Here is a 20,174-nt window from a genome sequence, read left to right as displayed (position 1 = left end):
CCAGGCTAGAGTATTGTCCAAGAACCCACGCACCACACGGCAACGCACAAAATCCATTGAGGCAGACCGAGAGTGAATGACCCTCAGCTGCACATACAAGAGACAAACGGAATTGAATGGTTACACATAACAAGAAACAACTGCATATGAGTAGGTGTTACAGCATAGTAGATCTATTTTACTATTATTTAAGCTAGAAATGAATTATGCAAAAAACGTTGTAAAAACATATTTTATTTAAAAAATTGAATGTTCTACATGTTCTATAATGTATGGGAAAACACATTTTCCCCCACCACATTCATAAATTAATCTACAGTGAAATACAATGGTCAGGTCATTAATCAAAACTATGAAAGCCTATTATCCTCTGAAAATGTATATTTTGCCAGTATTTTATGTTATTATGAATGCAAGAGAAGCCATAAAGCCCCCTCTTTCCGCCTGTCCTCTGAAGTTCCATGTCCAGATTTCAGTCCCCCGCTTCAGACCCTGGAGCCTCCGACGGTGCTCCCCTTCAGACAAAGAAATGACACAAACCATGAACTGGATTACATAGGCCTTGGCCTACAATATGCAGGCTGCTATGCGCACAGGGCTTTGACTGCAAACATATGTATGTATACACACAAAGCGACAGAGAGCAAAAGCATATATATCTTAAGCTTATACTCAACCACTCAGAGAACATTCTAAGTTAGAATCACTCTGGCTGACATACCCTGAGTATGGTGGAGGGGGTGCATCATACTGCCCGCTGCGGTTGAGAGCATCCGAGTAGGAGGGCAGCCCTGGAACAGCGTTCCCTGATAGTGGGATGGACTCAGGAGGTCGTGCATCTGAGAGCTGTACAGGTGCACTACCAAACGCACACAGACATACCTTTGAACACTAACACTTTCAGATCTGCAGTTGTGTCATACAAATACACATGAGTAAAATGAAGATAATACACGATTTCATAAATTGGATTAATCAGTTAAAAGTTACATTATAGGCCTACAGTTTTAGCCTGTGCCCTTGTATACAAATTGGACAGGAAATCACACACTTGCAGTAAACTATCCTCATTCTTTAAGAGCACCACTGTATGTGGCCATAAACTGTGTTTACGGCCCCTAACCATATAGAAATTCACATGTTTGGTCTTACTTGCCACTTCTGCTCACACTCTTGCCTCGGTTCTTATAGAAATAGCAACCAAGCACAGTGGCAATGACAGCCACCAGTACCAAGGCCATGAGGCCAGCTACCAGGCCTGGTACGTCCACCCTGACAACGGACTCTGATGAGGAGCATTTGACACTAGGTCAGTCACATTTAACTGTTTTATTCATACAAAGCCAGCATCAATCAGAAATTCTTAAGTGTTCTGGTATATTATCAACATGTTTGTACCTTGACTGTTGACATAGTCTTGCCAAAATACTGCCTGTTAAAATAGGGAAAAAGGTTTTAGGGATGATATTTATTCAACAAAGTCCAAGAAAGGCAGTTATAAGTTAAAAGTAAAGGTGAACAGTGTCACGGAATCAAAAAGAGTCTATTAAGTATTATTTTGCCCTCTGCCAGCCTATACAGGATGTGCTTGCAACCATTGAAAACACGCACCGTTTGAGTGTCATCTTCAAACACTTCCCGGGCTTCCTCATAGGAGCACAGCTCCTCAATACACTCTCTTTCGATGTTGCCTTGTACCACCATCTCAAAATCCCAGGAGTTGTAGAGAAGAGAGCGTGATAAGAAATGGCTTGCTGATTGCTCTGGCAGGAACACTGAATAATAGCACAGGAGAATGTAAAGATATATTTCAAATGATTCTAAGGGAGGTCATCTGTCAGAAGTCTAGCACCAGGTCTCATTGTCATTTACTGCCAGTAAAAAATAGGAAGTTGAAGAGAGGGATTCAGAGGGGCATATATTTGAATGGTCAGGAAGTGAAGGGTTTACCATTTTGATCCTTAATGATGACCCTCCCCCGAGACAGGTGCAGCAGCAACATCCAGACACACGCCGTCACCAGTTCCCTCATACCGCAAGCCTTCCACACAAGAAAAAACATTCCTTGACGGATTATTAACAAATCAACTAGACTGTTTGGACACTGACGGTAAGAAGTCGCTCAGGCCTTTCTTTTTCCGCAACGCAAAGCAAATGTGCCTTTCAATCTACAACAGACCGACACACCCATAGATGGCCAAGGTGGGCGGTTTTAACCGATTCCCCCCTCACAGAGAAATGGTCTCTTTTCAGTTACACATCGGCTACAAATGCTTGATTAGCTCGTTAGATCCCAAAGGTGTAGCCTAGGCCTATGCCTACCCAATTCCACGACAACAAATTCTTCGACTGTCATAAAGTGGGCGTATAGCTATTTAAAACAAAGTGTAAGTTAGAACTCTAAAAAATGAAAATAATGTTGGTTAAGTTTTATAATTAACCTTAAACTTGAAAGCTTACTACCGTAAAATGGGACATATTTATTAGCCTACCTGGAACATGGCCAGCTGAGAGAGAAACAAAAGAAAAGGTGCTTACCTTAAAGCTGGTCTTAAACCCAGATATCTCTCCTTTATCACTGTACACCAGGACACTTTATTTCTTTCGTCGCGTTTGTATTAAGGTGACCGAAGCGAAGAGCGTAACATTTGGCCTACATTGGATACATTACGAGGAACATTTTCTCGGTGACTTGTATTTTAGCCCTTACCAGCAGTTTCCCCATAGATGAAAACACCGACATGACGCGCCATACCGGTTTGACAACATACCTGAGTGTCATTAGGAGTTACCTGGAATTTGTTGGACAGGCTGGCTTCTAACCAAACAAACCTATTACGATATTCACATAGTAATGGATAAACAGTACAAAAACTTATATCAAAATGCAATTTTCAAAACGTTTTTTTTTCAGACATCAAAATACATCAGGCCTAAAGGAATCATGAAACGATATTACAGATAGGCCTACATCTACTCTACAGCGCGTGGCACACTCAAATGTGCAGACTCTAGGCAGAGTTCACAGCTTATCAGATTTAACCCAAATGTTGGTCAAAACGGTAAACATCTTGAATAGATGGATAGGACTCAAATCAAGTCTTATTCCCTGTACAAGTGCACTTGGTTGGTATAATGTAATAACTTTAGACTTCCTGTAAGCCTGAGCACAAGCAGAATCACTTTGACTTCACCTTCATTTGTCTGTTTAAGAATAAGGCATTACAATATCACACTCCGTCTCCATATGCCGTTTCATGTGTTATTATTCCCCTCTGTTTATTTTGACAGCAAAATATTGAATTGGTGTAACCAATTTAAAAAGGGAAAGCAGTAATAACTACTCAGTTTAAGTAAATAATACTTTAATTTGGTATAAAAGTCTTTGGTTGATTTCAGTACAATGTGTCAATACAAAATTGTTGCATACAGGGTGCACATACAGTCTTGCAGCAAAAGGTAGGAGGTCAGGTGTAAGTAACTGTAGTTCATCAGACAAATAAAACATTGTGTTCTGCTACAATACATTTAACCAGAGAAAAGCTGTGAGACATTGAACTGTCAAACACAACCTTAGTTAAGACATTCAAAACTGGACAACAGAAGAATGTGTATGGATGCAGATGGATTTCATTTATTTGTTTGTTTGTTTTTTTCCAAATGAGTTTCTGCTTCAAAGGGACAGGTATTCTATCTTGTTTACTGATTTCATTGCCGATTTAAAAAAAAATGCTGAAAAAAATTCTATATATATATATAGAACATATATATAACGTATTGATCTCCTTTGGAGTCCCTGCTACGTGAGTGCAAGGTTCCTCCTGGTGGCCAGAGAAAGCAATGCTTTATTTACAGGGGCAAACATTCTGCCCATCACACATAGACGTCCCTTCTCAAAGCATAGACAGTGACTATCCATTAATGTAGTACATTTCATTTGGTTGTATAACCTTTGTGTGCTCTACATAATAAAATCATTGTTACAAGGCGGTGCATCAAAAGATATAAAACAAAATGTAGCTCCATATATGCAGTCACAAGTACCTAGACGCACACAGCCAACAGCTCATCCACATAGTACTTCCCCTCCCTCTCCCACCCAAGCCCCAAACCATACACACAAAAGATATGATAAAAAATAAAAGGAATCCAAGCTTCTTAGTGTTACCCTACTTCTGTATAACTGCTTTTTGTAAGTTCAAAGATGTAGCAGACGTCACTACTACGCAAATTACTTTTAAATAACACATGGACCTGTAGCAACCAAAAAAAAAAAACCATGCAAATGCTTCTCGGATGGTTACAAGTTCCACACCGACTCACAGCCAGCCACCGTATGTCTCACTGTGTTACCATGAGGCCCAAGAGTTCCTGAAATGTGATGGAGCTAAAACAAGGCATTTATGAATCATTTTTAAACTGTGACGCATGGCTCTAGACAGTGTTTCTACAACACCTCCAAATATAGCTCACTACAAATGAGGTGCTAAACCAGACTTCTTAGATATGTTTAATTATGATTCTAGGCACCGTTACACACCACTAAACCAATTAGTTAACCCAGGTTAAGCTCATCTTCGAATCCCTCATCTAAAGCTGATGACTTGTACAGGAAGGGGAAAATAGCACCCCGCTGTGGAAGAAATTTCTTCTTTCTCTCAGCTAAAAAAAACTCTGGACTCTTCAAGTTAATTTTCCTGGGTTTGTTTCAGTTTGTTTAAACGATCACTTTCCCTTTAATGTCATCTGGCTGCATAATGAAATGATATACCCACGTAAAAACCAAACATTAAAACAATAAAACAGTTTGAAATACATTTCTTTTTTGTTGTTGTTGAAAAAAGTGCGAATGAAATTAAAAAAATATCATGCTTCACCACAACACCAGCTTCCTTAAAGAAACCCTTCAAGCCCAACGCACTGGCTTAGCTTGGCTTACACAACAATTAGAGGATACTGCATGGGCATCTACTGCTATTCGGTTTGCGTGCATGGTTGGCAGGGAGAGGTGGACTTTCTGTCTCCTGGAACTTCCTGAGAAAGCAAGTGGAAGAGATAGAGAAATATTAATATGTAGATAGAAAGGCTCTACACTGTAAGAGAAAGACCTGCCCTACAAAAGCGCCTCATGCACAATTCTGGGTTCAAGTTCACCCACCTGATTGCCCTCACAACCTCCAAGAAAGCCTCATCCACATTGTAACGGTTCTTGGCGGAGGACTCCATGTAGTGGATCCTATTTTCCCGGGCAAAAGCCTGTGCCTCCTCTCTGGATATCTGCACAGATCCACAAGCAGATCAAGGTATAAATGATGCTGAAGAATGATCATCTATGGAGCAATACTTAACACCATGGACATGGACACCGTTAAAGCAACATTGTGTATTTCTTGAGTTAATTCTTGGGGTATATTCTCCCATCTAGCGGTGAAATGGTATATTGCAACAGCCTCCTGCACAATTTACTATCTACAGAAGCTGCACCATTTAATGTCCTAACTGACACTACTACAAGATGACACAACTTTGTTGAGCATCACCTCTCGTAATGTGGTTATTTTAGAAAAGTAAATGTAAATTGTATTTAGTAACTTAGTCTGTGAAACTACAGCTCATATTTCATGCAAGATTAATAATATCTTGGATTTGATATTTTGTCTTATATTCAGCAAGCAAGTGCTTACTAGTGCTAACGTTATTCGACATTACTGTACAAGATATGTAATTCAAGATAATGTGGTCCTCTATCTCCGTACGAAGAGTCAGAGATTATCAGATGATTCAACAGGGTTTCCCGGCAGCCGCGAGTACAACTCTGTCGTTCGGTAACTGACCGACAAATGCTAAAGGCAGAACTAGAATATCAGGTGTGTCCCTCCTTGGCTAATGTACAGTATTCTAAAGATGGAGGCCGAAACCAAAGATCATAGAGCGCTAAACATGTCTGTCGCCATAGAGATGAATCGCTCATATGTATTCTGAATGGCAGATTCTACACTTATTCTTTGTTTTGTTGGTGGAAGTAATTACACATGAATGAGCAAATGTTTTTAGAAGAAAACATGTGTTTTATCATGAAATGTTTACTCGTGTCTATACTCCGTTTGACATTTGCATACATATTTATGCAGATTATTAGTTAGTCATAATTACCACTCTGTGTTGGTCGAGGTCTGACTTGTTGCCAACTAAAACCATGGGGAAGTCATCACGATCTTTCACTCGCAGAATCTGGGTGTGGAACTTCTGGATCTCATTGTAACTGATAGAATAAGAGCAAAAGCCAGACAAAGAGTAGGGAGGTTTTGAAACTGCAACATAACTAAATGTGAGGTACATGTGCAGCAATGTATTGAAGTAATAAGCATACCAACTGTGATTGTTTCCATAATCTAACATTACTAGATGCATGGAATCAACATTCATATAATTGCAGCATACTGCTCAAATAACTGTACAGAAGTGTTGGTGCAGTTCATCAATATTACAGGGCTGTAAACACTCTTCCAAGACATTCGTCAACAGATTTTTATCTGTGAGCTTGGAACAAAATGATTTATTGAGCAAATTTGTATTTAGCCAGTTTCACTGCAACAGCAAAAAGCTTATAAGCACAAAACATGATCAAGAAATTAAAGAGGTTCCATTACGGAATGAATCTTGTAAATATGCTTGTCAGTCAATATCTTCAATTCCTAACCATCTTAAAATACAATGTAAGTCTACTATATAATACATGTCAAAGAATCTTACGAGACCATGACTTCCCTCAAATATAATACTCTTCAACTCTTCTTATAAGTTCCAATCAGAGCAGACAGTTTCATATTCAACAGACTAACCACAACAATGCATCCACTGATACACCTGGGGGCGCGTTTCCCAAAACCATAGTTGTTAACTAAGTTAACTAAGTTAACAACTTTGTTGGTTGCATTGCAATTTCTCATTGCCAACCAACTAAGTTGCAAACAGGTTAGCAACTATGGTTTTGGGAAACGCACCCCTGGGCAAAATGCATGTAGACTGTATCATATTTATACTACCACAGCTGGGGAAATACAGCAGAGCCGTGTGTGCTTGCCACAAGACACACACACAGACTCTCTCGAAACCTGATTTTCAGTTCCCATTATAGACATGTGAAAAAGCACACATGCACGCACATACGTTCTGTCTGTCCCTCTTACACACACACACACACTAGACTTACCTGCCCCGGTCATTCAGGGCAAACACTAGTAAGAATCCCTCTCCTGAGCGCATGTACTGCTCCCTCATGGCTCCAAACTCCTCCTGACCAGCCGTGTCCAGAACTGACCAGAGGAGAAGAGAAAAAGCATTTAAGAGAGCACACATCAAGACACACACACACACAAACACACAGGAAACATGAGAGCAGCTTAACATACAGCCACCCACAACAGAAACCAAACCACACAAGTCTCTAACACACACAGATGCACAAACTGGAACAAACAACAAACCCTGCTCGGCCTGGGTACAGTACACACAGACCCACTTCCCATAAACTTCACACCTAATGCGCTGTGTGTCATCTGCCACATAGACACTCACTATCTCACTAACATGTGGAATAACCAGGTATAATTCAGGGCAGTGGTGGAATAAAGACTACTACAAAATCCACAAATCCACTCATCAGAAAAACACAAGAATTCTGTGCCATGCAAAAGTCGTTCATGTGTAAAATCAAAGAACTTTCATCAGATGAGACCCAGAAAACACACCATCATAACAGATCCGCTAACAAAAGGCAATTGTTTAAAATATCCTAATGATCTGTTCAGAATTGGGCCTATTTTGTTTTGTCTTGTACTACATTTTGGTTTATTGCCACAGTCATTTCTTCAAAAGGCTATCTTTAAGTACTGCCAATAAAGCTGCTGCACGTATGAAACTACATTACACGGTGTCAATGCGAAGCATACGTTTATCAAGCACATATCATCTTTCCATGGATGTGTTCTTTTAAAGACACATTCATGTCTGCTGGGACCAGACATGGTCTGCATGATCTTAAGTACACATACAGATTACTCACTGTACTTTGATTAATGATTTGAACTGATTGTTTATTGTTTATGTGGCTATTCTCCCTACTGTAGTCTGACCAATTTTTTTAAATTGTTCACTGTTACATTCAATTACTGTATTGTTTTATGTTTATGCTGCTTTAGACAAAGGCATCTGCTAAATAGCAAAACCATAACCATACTTCTACACTACTCACAATATATAGTGTTACAACAAATAATCAGTACGTGTCTGAATGTTACGCTATCTGTAGTAAAGTAGCTACACAATGCACATAATCATGCATCATAAAGCACTGCTTAGATGTTAGATAAATTATTCTTGGACACAGTATAGTTCAAGAGAACAAACAAATAAGAAACCAAACCATGATTCTAGCATAAAATATATAAAACCAAACCATGATTCCTGGGCATTAAATTCATTTTATACCGAATGCCATCTTTAGGTATGGTTTCCATAACGCATACTGTATACTTGTGCAATGCATACTCTTACAGTACACTATAAGTACTGAATTATCAAATTATGTTTGAATGTTGGTGTTCCTTCTGAAGGAGTTATATTTGAAATTTGAAATCAATTTATGCACAGAATAGATCACTCTGACCCCGAGAGCAGACAACTATGAAATCAAACTTAAAAGCTCTGAAATGTAAACAGTTTATGTCATTTGATGGCTGTGACCACACTGTAGAGTGACCAAACATCTCATCATCAAAAATACCAAACATGTAGCCTACATCAACACATGTTCCCAAAAGCCCAAATCAACTTTTCAACAGCACTACAGACTATTCTGCAAAGGTCTGAAAAGGTTTCAAAACCTGTTTCGGGATGACTGGTCTGAATGACAACCGTTTCCACAAGTGAACTGTTCTGCATTATGATATAGCCTACATTTTAACAGTCCACACTTATTTAATAATCAGTTTCTGGAATCTGGAGAATCTACTGTCCACTTACTGTCCAGCCGCGTCTCGGTTCCGTCAACAGTGCAGATTTTAGTGTAAGAGTCTTCAATAGTTGGGTCATAGTCTGATACAAAATATGACTGAAATGAAAAACACAAACATCATTCAAACGTAGGCTTCAACACACCACACAGATGTGTGTAAGGACATTTCTGGCCTAGGCAAGCGAAGACATGTTGACAACTCCTCTCCACACCCTTCGTGGTGATTAAGACAAGTCAGACATGGTTACAAATAAGAACCACAACGGCGGAGACTCAATATCACTGAAATATGTCACAATAAAGGCCAACTGGACTGAGATCCGACGGCAATCGCTCACCTGGATGAACTGAATGGTCAATGCGCTTTTCCCCACACCGCCACCGCCCACGACTACCAACTTGAATCTTTCCTCTTCAGAGGACATGGTTTCCCTCTAAAATACAGTCGTAAAAGGGAATGTAATCTGGAACGTAGAAAACAGTACAACAGCTGAAAGTTGACACGACATCATGGCATACCGAACTTCAAATTATCTAGCATAGCGTCGGCTACTTAGGGCAATTCCCATGAGCGACAGGCCTCATCTACGAAGCATTAAGGTTTGGTTAGTTAAGTTTATTTGAAGTTAAGGAAGTAGATCCTGATCGAGCCCAATGAATACAATTTACGTTAATAGTAAAATTTACTGCCTGGAACTGAATGCTATGCTGCGAAGTTTTCAGTCTTCGTTCAAGTTGGGCCATTGCTATTCTATCAGCTTCGATAATTAGCCAATACCTCACCAGGGATCATCAGACAACAAAGATTATTCTCTCTGTTTAAGTAAGCAGCATAATCAAATATCTGGAATTGAAAGATTTCTCAGCGAAGGCCCAATTCATTGTCTGCTATGGGTGCATTCCGAGAGTTGGAAAAAACTTGGATTACCTTCCTTCCGCAGACGCCTTCGGTAAGTCAGTCCGGAGATGCTAAGTTTTCCTGCTTTAGCGTTCACACAACTGAGGAGTAATTAGCCAGCTCTCTAGTAATTCTTGTGTTTCTTTTTCAGCAGATGTAAACGCGGGTAATAACTGTTAAAACAACATAATCGAGGTACGTTAATGTCAGATTGACGGATGACTTGACTACTACTTGAGCGTTCAAAAAACTTCTTCCTTTGTCATTTCTTGAGTTTCTTAGCTCCTTCCGACTTTTTTCATACCCCGGGGCGTTTTTTTCTCAGCCGCATTTCTCATACGTACAAATGGGAGTGTCTGAGAGTTCCGTTGTTTTACTCAGCGACTGTTGGCTGCGAAGTGCTTTGGCAAAATCAATATGGTGTTGTTGCCCTTGTGTTGTTATTGGCTGAAGATTGTAACACATCGTTACAGACGAAGTCAATTTCAAACATTCGTTACAACTGTACAAAACAATTTAAAGCCCCGCTAAGGCAAGGTCTCGCTCATTTCCTTATTTGGCGATTGCCTGTCTGGTGAGACCACCACTATCGCCTGCAGCATCCATAAGATGACCAAATTAATAATTCCCTAGGCTAAGATATCAGTTGTTAGGCTACAGCATCGAGAGTTAGCTTTCTCATGCTTTAGTTTAGGAATGAGGAGGATAGCTTACTCAAATAGTTTTGTTGGGTTATTAGAACCGGTTGAAATGACCATAATTATTTCTAATTAATCACGACTACAGTACAGAGAGGGCGTGATGTTGTCTTGGGCTGTTTCTCAGTCTAGGTGGGATTCAAGGCTGATATTTGAAAGGTATTACATCATCATGTCCTACCGATTTAGGCTGCTAATGCCAGCATCCATCAGTCTACCAAATTATAAGGCCGAAGTCCTGATCTATAAAGAATACCTGCGTGCTTGGCACATACAATCCTGTGCGCACATTTATGGAGGATTTACTAGCCTAAAGCAGTTCACTAGGCCTATGCATTAAAATGTAAACATCATCTTACTGTCACTAATAGCCTAATCTAATACGGGCTCAGGTTATTTTGATCATTTCGAACTAACCTCAAAATCGTTTAAAGAACGGAAGGGGCTTAGACCTTTTTCAGATTGAATGAATGTAGGTCGCAGGCCTGCTTCTGTCCGAATGAAGTAGCCTACAGTGAACTCATCTCCATAGTTTCATTCGTCAAAGAAATGAAATATGCATAATTTAATGTTTTGACGAGGGATAATAGTGGTGCATTTATTGATTTTCAATAGCACACACCTGCTGCACACTCTCACACACCTCTGTTGTGTTTGACTAACGCCAGAGCGGTAGATATAACAGAGTGGCGACACTCCCATAGACCTCCATAGGAAACAATGGCGGACGTTTTTTCAGGCTACTTCCGCGTTATGGAGAGCTCAACAGTTCTTAACAGTGACATTCGCGGAGTTTGCCTCATTCACTTCCATTGGTGTCTGCCTAACTTTGTCAGCGGTAAGTAAACGAAAGCACGACCTTTTTTGAAATTGTTATATATTTCCTATATCAACTGTACCAGTATGTACTCGTAGTGTTATTCGAGTTGTTTGTGCTGCTCGTTTAACTGTTATTTTTGTATCTTAGTTATGACCGAAATTTCAGAGCATAACGTTACGTTAGCCTACCAAGCTAACCTTAGACGTGGAGGCAGGCTAGCTTAAATGTAATGTTCCTATGTCAATAAGGAATGTCAGACATATCACACTTGGTTACGCTACTGTAGTAGAGCAACGTTAGATAATATATGGGGTTATCAAGGAGTTTGTATGACATTTATAATCCTATTTGCTGAACCTGATGGCGTTAGCTAATGTTAGCTAGTCAGCTCACGCACATTCGAAATGCAATGAAGGGGGAACAGTAACGTGATCTTAATGCATGCAATGGCATCAGATGTGCTCGTTATCAACGAGTTTGTGATTAAGTTGTTCTTCAGATGAACAGTGGAACTAATTAATGGGATGACATTTCATTTAGACCTGATCTAGCTTGTTAGCTTGCTAGATGGAATGTTTCATGGCACTATGAAGTGAACCTGAAGCTAAACTTGTGATCAGAGAGGATATGAACTCGGGTACATCTCTTCACAACAGAAATTTCAATTATGAACTTCAGGCCAGGAGAGCTGTAGAAGCAAAAACTGTACTACTGTCCAGTCCTGCCCCTAGTGCCACTACTGTTCCAACTCGGGAGTCGGGACAGTGGCACGAGACTAGAGCTTGGGATAGGGGCGCGTGTACAGTGCAGTACTTATTTTTGTCTCAACTGCTGTTTGATGTCAGGTTGCAGTCAATATTATTCTACATTGAATGTACATTTCTGAGGTCTATATCACCACAGCAGGGGCCTGTACTACGAAGCGGGGTTACTGGCTTAGCTGGGTAACTTCGAGAGTAAGTTGATCACGTGTGGCGTAACTTCCCGGTTAACCCGTACTACGAAAGGTGGATAGGTTTTAACCTAGGTATGCTGCCATGGCAATTTACGCTGCATCTCAAACCTGCTCCGAGCAGGTTATGATCTTGGTTAACCCGAGGTTTGCGGTTAACCACACCCCACAATGTCGACGTAGGCTACTTGGAAGATACATTATTGGAGCGCAAATTGTAAGCGCCTCTTCGCAAGGCGAGAGTTTTTAAAGACCGCCAGAATCTTTCTCCATATAATATTCTCTATGAAAGATAGCCTATACATTCTCAGCCGAGGGAATTCGTTGCATTTGTCAGCTGATCGAGGCAAAGTGGAGGCTATAAGCATTGGCAATATAACATATTTTCATAATTAAGAAATATTAATGCAAGCTATAACTAGGCCTATAAACCCTCTGAATGTTCTTGAGTTTCATTTTCACCTGCTGCCAGCGGCACTGCCGTTGCATCTAAAATGTTCACAGGATAGGCAGACTAAATCAGTCAATGGGGCTAAACATTCAATTATCCTTTATTAATATTTATTAATATACATGGCATGAATTGTGTTGCATCTGTAGGACTCTTATGAACTCAAAATGTATTTATTTCAACACATTTCAGACATTCCGCAGGCTATTAATCCTCCGTAACACATAGGCTATTTAAGGAACATGAAATAAAACTTTACTTTCATATATCCGATCTGCAATAGCCTACGTTGCCAACAGCCTTGTCTTGCTTTGTTTGCTGCCGACGTATTTGATGTATCGTAAAGTGGGTTTTAATTCCTTGCAACTTTTTTATAATCATTGCTCATTCCTTATGCGTAAAATAGCGTGATCGCGTCATCATTAAAAGTGGTGATTTGCGCTGCAACCCGCCCATTTTATGTGAACGCGCACCAACTCCGATGAGGTTAACCCCAGTTCAACAAATCAACTTCTTACTCAGCGTCGTAGTACCGATTAGCACCAATGAAGATAACCAGGTTTTGTCAACCCCGGTTTAGCAAAGTAACCCTGGGTTACATTTGGGTAGGTTGAGCTCCCTTCGTAGTACAGGCCCCAGGTCGATGTATTTGATGGAATAATTTTGATTGCAATGACTATCTTGCAGATGCTGAAAGTGATGTGACAAGACATTGTCTTCAATTAAGTGGTCCTTGTAAGTAGGCTATAATAATTTTCTTTCTTTTTTTTTAACCTTGTATGGATAACTGAAAAGTGTAGGTTATGCTTTAAGGGTAGAATTAGGTCCATCCATAGAATAAGAACAATGTTTGCAATGATGTAGCCTAGTCTAGTTAGCTGTAGTGGGTATACTGTAATCAATCCCAATTGTTGTCTGTACAGCATGCTGGCATTCCTCACAAAGTCAGTTACTGATTACCCTCAGTATTGTTCTTATTACAATAAGAAAAGTCTCCTTGTGTTGATGAATGCAATGGCTAAAAGTGCAGTGATTTCTTATAGCCTGTCACCTTTTTATTCTCAAAATAACCATGAAAGATATTGTTGGGAATCATTGGTGTTATAAAAGTTATAAGGTGTGGCACCCCCAACCAACCTTGAAGGGGTCAGCCGTGTAAAACTCTTGCTGGCCTTTTGCTTTTGTTTATGCTAATACCTTGATGTGGCATCTGTGAATGTATTGTACCAAGTATACACTGACTTTTACCTGCTCTCTCCATTTTCCACTGTGCCTGTTCTTGCCTAGGACCAAGGATGCAGAGGACAAGACGGGTGTGTAGTATTGACTGAAATTATCAGAGAAGGTCATTTTTTATGGTTTAGGTCCAAACGAAGGGACCCTTCCAACCTCAGCATCTCCAACACCTCCTGTCACACCTCCAGCCAAATGTGATGCATCTTCCTCAGTTAACCTTCTTGTACTGTAGGTGTGCATGTCCAGCATCCTTTGCACATTAATGTCTTTAGTTGTACACACGGTACGGTTGTTCAGATTTGGGAATCTGAAATGTTTTTCAGAATGTCTTTGAAAATATAAATGGGTGTTAACCCTCCTTTTTATATTGCAGTCTCACCATATCTCCCTTAAGCCTTTTCTGTGTGTATTCCTGTTCTTGATGTTGTTAAAACATAGCCTACTTGTTCCACACATTGAAAATGTAATAAACAAATGTATTGAAAACTCAAAATGTATCAGTCATCCTTTTTATGCTGTTCTAAGTGCTTTCTTGAAACAGATGATTGCGTATTGAGTTACAATGTTATCGAAACAGTGGGTGTCCTGAACGAACTGTTGAACAAACTTAACTTTAACATACACACTTTTAACATTTTGGCTGTTATTTATCGTTCTTTGTTAATGTATTTTCATATGTTTATGGCTTAATCTGAAAATATTACTAAGGCTGTGTGGTGGCCATATTTAGGCTATTCCTTAAAATAAACAAATTAACTGATTGACTGCATTGATCTAACTTTTAACGTATAACCTGTTACTGGTTGCCATATATTATAGATGTTCATGGCTTACTCCTAAAATTGTGAAGGCTGTGGGTGTGTAGGCCTATATAGTTAGGGTGGCCACCTTCATCTCATCAAAATAACTGGAGAGGATCACTGAACATCTCAAATACCCACGGTAACATTGGATACAAAATACATACATTTCAACAATGTAAGTTTATTATGCATGACGACAAACAGGCAAATCACGGAACCAGGAATGGAGCTGATGCCAAGAGGTAGGCTAAATGGCAGTGTCAGCTACCACAGAATAGACTATTTCAGAACGATGTTTGCAGAGCAAACTTGCGATATGTCATGGGCACTATGTAAACATGCTAACCAACGTTATAGCACTTCAAATTGAACTCGTGTTTGGAATGTTTCGATGTTTCTCGTGATCATTGCTGTCTATCCCATAGAAATAACATGGCAGCGCCAGGGCTGGTTAGAACTGTTGTAGCGTACGTGAACCACGTGACGGCGCGGCGGCGACTTCAAAGAGTGTCGCAACTCTCTCTATCTATGGCTCTGACTAACGCTAAAAAGAAGCCTCGTCTTTAAAGGTTTTGACTCAGCAGGGCTCAGTTATACTAAGCACGAATCCTCCCGGATACTCGACTTTGAGAAACAGCCCTGCTCCACATGGAATTTCAGCATCAGGGAACGCGCCTCATGCCGGATATGACTCATGATCATGGGCGTATAGTGAGCGTTGCTGACTCGCCCCCTTTCCTTGGAAAAAGTTTACAGAAATAACCTATTAGAATTATGTTCCAGCATAATGTCCGTTTGCAAACGAACTGATGCATGCGTGATTACCTCTGGTGCATTGGGAAGCTTGTCAAAATGAATTTAATTTCTAAACCACTTTCAGCAACAGTGTAGGTTAGGCCTAGGCTGTTTAATAAAATGTAATTTTAAAATAGCCTATCTTTAGGCTACAGTTTCAACTGAAGTGGCATCAAACACCTAAATGTTGGTATTATTCTTTTCTTTTATTAGACTATTTTAACTAGCATAGCCCAAGACCAGCAACAATGTGCTCTCTTGTTATATAAAATAAAATACATATGAAGGCCCTATTTTGATAGGCATTAACTGTCTACTCTAAACCTATCTCAACTCTTCTGAAAGTTGTGTTATCCAGAAGCACTGAGATGCTTGTCTCAGAAATTATGAGAATAAAAATCGGACTCTTTTTCAATCAATGTAAGTATGTATTGATGGTGATGGTGCTTCGGCTCCTACAAAAACTCTAGTGCCCATGACAAATCACATCTGAATCAGCGACAAAGAGATGAAGACAGACCAGTCTAAACTTTCAGCTTTAATGAATACTGTGATTTCAGTACAAGCTGTGGTGCTAAAATACCATCATCAAAATATCAATTTAATAAATAGTAATAATTTAATAAATTTGTCATTTCATAAATAATAAATCCACACACTCAAGCGAGTCTCTGAAAAGTACAGACACTTGTAAATCACTTATTTCAAGAATAGGATACACCTACAGTCCATTTCAGACAAGTCAACAATAAAGACATGTGATGACAGGCCATTCCTTAACAGCAAAGTGTGTATGTCTGTCAAATCTAGAATAAATGATGAACATGCAATGAGGGTGTCTGTTCAACAAATGCCTGAGCAAGAGAGCCCTGCTCTGGGGTCAGGCATTCTGAGTTCCATTATTATTCTTATTCTCTACAGGTGTAAGATTTGAAAACAGCTTTCCCAGTGAGAAAAGTATATGGGGGTCCATTCATTCAAACAAAAATCCTCAACAACAAAAAAAATAACACGCTCACTCTTTCCCATGATATTCTTGTGACTTTACTGTCTTTTTTTCATCCATTCACTTTTAGTTGTTCCCAACTGTCCAGACCACTACTGGTCACATGGCCTTTCTCTCAGCACCTGTAGGGTAAGGCTGGCTGGCCGACCTTGATGCGGGGGCCTAGGAGCACCCCGAGCAGCATCTTCTCCCCCCAATCTAACAGCTTGTTTACAGTGAGACTCAGCGGAGACATGAGATCCGTGTTTCCACTTAACCCCTCAACCGCCTCCACTGCGGTGGGTGGATGCACCTTCTGCAGAGAGCCATTAATATGCATGGAGGGAATCTCTCTGATGCTTTCGGTCTTGGGTTTGCTGCGATCTGGCACCCCCTGGTGGCTTTTGACCACTCTTTGCTTTGCTTCTGCATCCTTCTGGGCTGTCACTGCTCTGTCTTGGCTCTGCCTGTCCTTTCTTCGTGTGAGAGATCGCGAAGCGGCTCGGTGTGGATTGGGGTGTTGAGAACTTGAAGCTTTCCTCTGCCTCTCCTTTTCCTCCTCTGCTTTCCTCTGTGACTTTCTAGCTCTGTGCCGTGCTCCTGACTCCCCCGTGTGGAGGAGTTGTGAACTGCTAGTTGCATCCTGACGGAGGTCGGCCCTCTTGCTGCTCTGTGTGGTGGCCCTCGGTGGCGTGTGAAGGGAGGCGCTCACAGGGGTGAGGGCTAAAGTGAGACGTTGGCGCTTCTCTGAGACCGACGCCGGGTCTGATGGGAGTTGTAGTGTGACGGGCTTCTGGGGACCCCGCTGGTCCTCTGACGGTGCCTGCACCTCTATGGGCTGGAGTGAAAGAGTGAGACTTTTAAGCCTATCAGAGAGCGCCAGGGTGAACTCAGGAGCCTTTGACTGGGCCAGTCCTTTGTTTCCACTCTGCTCTGCCGTGTCGTCTTTGCTGTTGGAGGTGTCACAGTGTGTGTTTAACTTTACGCCTTCTCCGTGTTCTTTGTTGCCACGCTTCATGTCCTGAGCGCCGGGGTTGAGTTTGGTCGAGAGCGATACAGAGGAGCTGCAGTCTGTGTGGTCACTGGTAGGGAATGGTTGCGGTGGGTCCAAAGCTCTGCCAGACGGCTCAAGCGTACGACGTGTGTTTGTGCATGCAGGGGTGAGAGTACCCTGGAAAAGCTGAAGCTGACCCAGGAAGTTAAAATTTGGGGAAATGGAGGGTCGGCGCTCCTTGACAAATCTGTAATTGTAGAGAGAAAGTTTTGTATTTATAATCAGCAGATGGTTCTGTAGGCTGCTATAGATAGATAGATAGATAAATAGATTAGCATGACTGTTAATGATCTCTGTCTGGCAGTGAAGTCGCACCTGTACGCATGATCCAGATCCATTCCCAGGTGATGCATTATGTAGGCCACAGCAAGAGCTGGGGAGCGAGAAATACCAGCTGCACAGTGCACCAGCACAGAGGATCCCAAAGACATGGCCCCATCTAAGACAAGACAACACAGAAAGAAAAGTGAGAAACAACAAATGCACACCATGCAGACGGTCTGTCAATGCAAGCTGATGTAGACAGTGATGCACTTGTGTACTTACCAATGAACCGTAGCGCCTGTGGGATCCACGGCAGCAGGTCGTCCCGCAGAGAGTCGTCTATGGGGATCCGGAGGTACTGAGACTTGGGAAGAAATGTAGGCTGAGGGGAGCAGCGGCTGACGCTGAGCACGTATGAAATTCCCCGTGCAGACAGGCTGTCCTACAACCGGTGAGAAAACAGATACGGCATTGTTAGGACAATAAAACTAGGTTAGTAGCTCCGGCCGACCCAGATGAGCTCATGTCACTTCGAGAGCACGTAATAGGTCAAAGACAGACTAACGCTCGCATCCACACAAATGCAAAACAAGACTGCAGAAACTTAACGAAAATGCAGATAGTTGAAATGTTGTTTACCTGCGTGACGTCTGTTTCTGCACCCAGATACAGATGCGGCAGGATGCAAGAGAGCGGGGGACGCTCATTCTCTCTTTCTCTGTGGAAAACCATCCTCCTTTCTTCTGGGGTGCACTCTGTGCAGAAAAAAAACCGAGCATGTTGAGTGACTTCATAGAGCCAAAACAAGAGATGACGCAGATGCATGGACTTCACAATCTCATTTATACTACACAAATGTAGGCTAGTATTTTGTATTGCATTCAACATAATATGAATATATAGCACCAAACATGCATGAAGTTAATGCATTCTCCAACACTAGTGAAGTCATATTGGAATGCACTGAAATAGGGCAGTGTTGCATGCATTTTATAGGCTACTTACTTAATTCATACTGCTGTGATATTATTATGGATGAATTAACTCACCAGTGATTTCTTTATCCGATATGTTGGAAAAAAAGGAATAGATGAAAAATCAAATGCGTTTTAGCTCAAAAGTTCAATGCACTGAAAAGTAGGCTACACGCCGCAAATGCTGAATCGCAGAGTCGCGTTTCTTCCCAATAATCCCGTTTAAACCGTTTCTATGCAGTATTTCCCATTGAATGCGCGAAGATTACGCCGGTCTGTGTTGGAGATGTGTTCCGCAGCTCTCCGTTCTCAATCTGCGACGTTATCGCTGTTTGTTGTTGAATGTCTATACCTGAGAGAGGGAGGAAAAGGATGAGGTAATGCCGAGTCCAGACGCCAATAATAGTACATTTGTATGTGATGTCATTTTTAGCCAATGAGCGCTTAGCGCTCTCCAGTGACGCGCGCGCGGGCACGCTCCTTTTGTTCGACATCATCAGTTTGCCCAAGGACCCCGGCAGTTTGACTGGGAAGGATGGGGCACTATCATTCTGCTACTGAAAGGGAGGGGGAGACATCGCCCCCACAGGCGAATACTGCAGTTAGTCCCTGCTACTGTGGAACGCTGTGTGCGCAACGGCAATTTTCCTTTATTTATTTTATAGTGTAAACACCATAAATTATTTTGCGCTCTGCGTTCATTGTGCTATATTTATTTAACCTTGTAATGCATGCAATCATGTCGGTCGTCTGAGGTAGCTTGCTTGGGTCGTCAGAGGTAGAGGTAGCATCATGTTTTACATTTGTTTGTCTAGTAGCACTTGCAAGCGTATGCACGCCAGATCGGTCTCCATCACGGATAAATTCAGACCTTGCGGGTGCTCTAGGATGAGCAGCAGCCAGCGGCTCTCAAACTAAGTAAATGGACCCACCACGTTTAGTCCAGTTTAAAGATTATTCACAATATAGACCTACATTATCATTTAATTGTCGTTTAGTTTCATTATGTCAAAAAAAATGCTGAGGTTTAGGACACAGTGTAGTTACCTGACTGGGGTGGGTGCAGGGCAGGGAGACGTAAACGCTGAATTTCGGTGTCCGAGGTATACTGGTGACAGGCGCATAATAGGCCCGTGCCACCGGGATTTAGATTTGTCACACATTGGTAGGCCTACACATTTCACAGAAATCAGAAATCAGATGCCATATGTATCTTAAAATCCTAAAC

At 41.3% G+C, this 20,174-nt stretch overlaps 3 protein-coding genes and 1 long non-coding RNA gene across 6 annotated transcripts; 1 reads left to right on the top strand and 3 right to left on the bottom strand.

The window, feature by feature from the left end:
• Window positions 1-218: 218 nt before the first annotated feature.
• On the bottom strand, window positions 219-2,737 carry prrg2 (proline rich Gla (G-carboxyglutamic acid) 2). 2 transcript variants are annotated; one of them, XM_062532188.1, is made up of 7 exons: window positions 2,539-2,737; window positions 1,951-2,064; window positions 1,612-1,775; window positions 1,399-1,432; window positions 1,153-1,285; window positions 722-859; window positions 219-515 (listed from the first exon to the last, which is right to left on the bottom strand). In XM_062532188.1, exons 2-7 carry the CDS (start codon window positions 2,060-2,062, stop codon window positions 473-475), a joined length of 624 nt encoding a protein of 207 aa, XP_062388172.1. In that variant the 5' UTR covers window positions 2,063-2,064; window positions 2,539-2,737; the 3' UTR covers window positions 219-472. The 2 variants fall into 2 exon arrangements, with proteins under 2 accessions (XP_062388172.1, XP_062388173.1); XM_062532189.1 differs by having other exon boundaries at window positions 1,951-2,041; window positions 2,539-2,736.
• A 611-nt stretch (window positions 2,738-3,348) lies between these two features.
• Window positions 3,349-10,229, bottom strand: rras (RAS related). Of its 2 annotated transcripts, none has more exons than XM_062532190.1 (7): window positions 9,945-10,229; window positions 9,355-9,480; window positions 9,025-9,112; window positions 7,214-7,316; window positions 6,154-6,262; window positions 5,159-5,277; window positions 3,349-5,034 (listed from the first exon to the last, which is right to left on the bottom strand). In XM_062532190.1, exons 2-7 carry the CDS (start codon window positions 9,439-9,441, stop codon window positions 4,947-4,949), a joined length of 594 nt encoding a protein of 197 aa, XP_062388174.1. In that variant the 5' UTR covers window positions 9,442-9,480; window positions 9,945-10,229; the 3' UTR covers window positions 3,349-4,946. The 2 variants fall into 2 exon arrangements, with proteins under 2 accessions (XP_062388174.1, XP_062388175.1); XM_062532191.1 differs by having other exon boundaries at window positions 9,355-9,450.
• Window positions 10,230-11,287: 1,058 nt separating this feature from the next.
• Window positions 11,288-14,951, top strand: LOC134076902 (uncharacterized). The gene is made up of 3 exons (XR_009938638.1): window positions 11,288-11,450; window positions 13,523-13,570; window positions 14,123-14,951. It is a non-coding gene; the product is annotated as an uncharacterized LOC134076902 (long non-coding RNA).
• A 1,235-nt stretch (window positions 14,952-16,186) lies between these two features.
• si:ch211-195b15.8 (dual specificity protein phosphatase 8) lies at window positions 16,187-19,288 on the bottom strand. Its single transcript, XM_062532187.1, has 5 exons — window positions 19,022-19,288; window positions 18,612-18,727; window positions 18,255-18,414; window positions 18,024-18,147; window positions 16,187-17,895 (listed from the first exon to the last, which is right to left on the bottom strand). The coding sequence occupies exons 2-5, from the start codon at window positions 18,702-18,704 to the stop codon at window positions 16,791-16,793; spliced, it is 1,482 nt and encodes a 493-aa protein (XP_062388171.1). The 5' UTR covers window positions 18,705-18,727; window positions 19,022-19,288; the 3' UTR covers window positions 16,187-16,790.
• Window positions 19,289-20,174: the final 886 nt, after the last annotated feature.

The sequence above is a fragment of the Sardina pilchardus genome, chromosome 3 (genome assembly GCF_963854185.1).
Source record: "Sardina pilchardus chromosome 3, fSarPil1.1, whole genome shotgun sequence".
Classification (NCBI taxonomy): domain Eukaryota; kingdom Metazoa; phylum Chordata; class Actinopteri; order Clupeiformes; family Clupeidae; genus Sardina; species Sardina pilchardus.
The sequence above is the reverse complement of the archived record's forward strand: the minus strand, read 5'-3'. Positions and strand labels throughout refer to the sequence as shown.